The sequence below is a fragment of the Dermochelys coriacea genome, chromosome 25 (assembly GCF_009764565.3).
Source record: "Dermochelys coriacea isolate rDerCor1 chromosome 25, rDerCor1.pri.v4, whole genome shotgun sequence".
Taxonomy (NCBI): domain Eukaryota; kingdom Metazoa; phylum Chordata; order Testudines; family Dermochelyidae; genus Dermochelys; species Dermochelys coriacea.
This window is the reverse complement of record NC_050092.1, coordinates 717,658-719,902: the sequence shown is the minus strand read 5'-3', so window position 1 is coordinate 719,902 and position 2,245 is coordinate 717,658. Positions and strand designations below refer to the sequence as shown.

At 75.8% G+C, this 2,245-nt stretch overlaps 1 protein-coding gene across 1 annotated transcript in view; it reads right to left on the bottom strand.

Annotated features, from left to right (window-relative positions):
- Positions 1-1,562, bottom strand: part of RPL36 (ribosomal protein L36) — a 3,537-nt gene extending 1,975 nt beyond the window's left edge. Inside the window, exon 1 of the mRNA XM_043502878.1 lies at positions 1,530-1,562. Coding sequence (XP_043358813.1) covers positions 1,530-1,562 — 33 coding nt within the window. The remainder of the gene's footprint in view (positions 1-1,529) is intronic.
- Between the last annotated feature and the right edge of the window lie 683 nt (positions 1,563-2,245).

Sequence of the window (2,245 nt, the reverse complement as noted above, 5' to 3'; positions counted from 1 at the left end):
CGTGCCCCCCGGGAGCTGGGAGACCCCGGCCTGCCCACGCCTGTCCCTATCGAGCCCCCCGTGCCCCCCCGGGAGCTGGGAGACCCCGGCCTGCCCACGCCCTGTCCTATAGAGCCCCCACGTGCCCCAGGGGAGCTGGGAGACCCCGGCCTGCCCCACGCCCTTTCCCTATCGAGCCCCCCGTGCCCCCCCGGGAGCTGGAGACCCGGCCTGCCCCCACGCCCTGTCCTATCGAGCCCCCTGTGCCCCACGGGAGCTGGAGACCCGCCTGCCCCACGCCCTGTCCCTATCGAGCCCCCTGTGCCCCCCGGGAGCTGTGAGCCCTCAGAGTCCTGATGCCCTGTCCCCATCGAACCCCCTGTGCCCCCCCGGGAGCTGTGAGACCCCGGCCTGCCCACGCCCTGTCCCTATCGAGCCCCCCTGCCCCCCGGGAGTGGGAGACCCCGGCCTGCCCCACGCCACTGTCCCTATCGAGCCCCCGTGCCCCCACCGGGAGCTGGGAGAACCCCGGCCTGCCCCACGCCCTGTTCCTATCGAGCCCCCGTGCCCCCCGGGAGCTGGGAGACCCCGGCCTGCCCACGCCCTGTCCCTATCGAGCCCCCCGGTGCCCCCGGGAGCTGGGAGACCCCGGCCTGCCACGCCCTGTCCCTATCAGAGCCCCCCGCGGCCCCCCGGGAGCTGGGAGACCCGGCCTGCCCCACGCCCTGTCCCTATCGAGCCCCCGTGCGCCCCCCGGGAGCTGGGAGACCCGGCCTGCCCCACGCCTGTCCCTATCGAGGCCCCCGTGCCCCCCCGGGAGCTGGGAGACCCGGCCTGCCCCACGCACCTGTCCCTATCGAGCCCCCGTGCCCACCCCAGGGAGCTGGGAGACCCGGCTGCCCACCGCCCGTCCCTACGAGCCCCCGTGTCCCCCCCGGGAGCTGGGAGACCCCGGCCTGCCCACGCCCTGTCCCTATCGAGCCCCCCGTGCCCCCACCGGGAGCTGGGAGACCCGGCCTGCCCCACGCCCTGTCCTATCGAGCCCCCCGTTGCCCCCCCGGGAGTGGGAGACCCCGGCCTGCCCCACGCCCTGTCCCCATCGAGCCCCCCGTGCCCCCCCGGGAGCTGGGAGACCCCGGCCGGCCCCACGCCCTGTCCCTATCGAGCCCCCCGTGCCCCCCCGGGAGCTGGGAGGACCCCGGCCTGCCCCACCCCTGTCCTATCGAGCCCCCGTGCCCCCCGGGAGCTGGGAGACCCCGGCCTGCCCCACGCCCTGTCCCCATCGAGCCCCAGTGCCCCCCCGGGAGATGGGAGACCCCGGCCTGCCCGTGTTCTGTCCAATCCAGCCCCCCTGTGCCCCCCGGGAGCTGTTGAGGAACCCGGCCTGCCCCGTGTTCTGTCCCCATCAGACCCCCCTGTGCCCCCGGGAGCTGTGAGCCCTCAGCTAGTCCTGTGCCCTGTCCCCCTCGAACCCCCTGTGCCCCCCCGGGAGCTGGGAGACCCCGGACGGCCCGTGCCCTGCCACATTGACCCCGGTGCCCCCCACGTACCCCCCAGGCTGCTATGAGGACCCCGGCACCCATGCCCACCATGCCCCCCGGGTGCTGGGAGACCCCGGCCTGCCCCGTGTTCTGTCCCCATCCAGCCCCCCCTTGCCGCCCCGGGAGCTGGGAGACCCCCGGCCTGCCCCACGCCCTGTCCCTATCGAGCCCCGTTTGCCCCCCCGGGAGTTGGGAGACCACGGCCTGACCCAACGCCCTGTCCTATCGAGCCCCCCGTGCCCCCCGGGAGCTGGGAGACCCGCCTGCCCCACCCTGTCCCTATCGAGCCCCCGTTGCCACCCCGGGAGCTGGGAGACCCCGGCCTGCCCCACGCCCTGTCCCTAGACGAGCCCCCCGTGCCCCCCGGGAGCTGGGAGAACCCCTTGCCCCCCACGCCTGTCCTATCGAGCCCCTGTGCCCCCCGGGAGCTGTGAAGCCTCAGCTAGTCCGTGCCCGTCCCCATCGAACCCCCTGTGCCCCCCCGGGAGCTGTGAGACCCCCGCCCTGCCCCAAGCCCTGTCCCTATCGAGCCCCGTGCCCCCCCGGGAGCTGGGAGACCCGGCCTGCCCCAACGCCCTGTCACTATCGAGCCCCCGTGCCCCCCGGGAGCTGGGAGACCCCGGCCTGCCCCACGCCCTGTCCCTATCGAGCCCCGTGCCCCCGGGAGCTGGGAACCCCGGCCTGCCCCACGCTGCCCTATCGAGCCCCCGTTTTGCCCCCCCGGG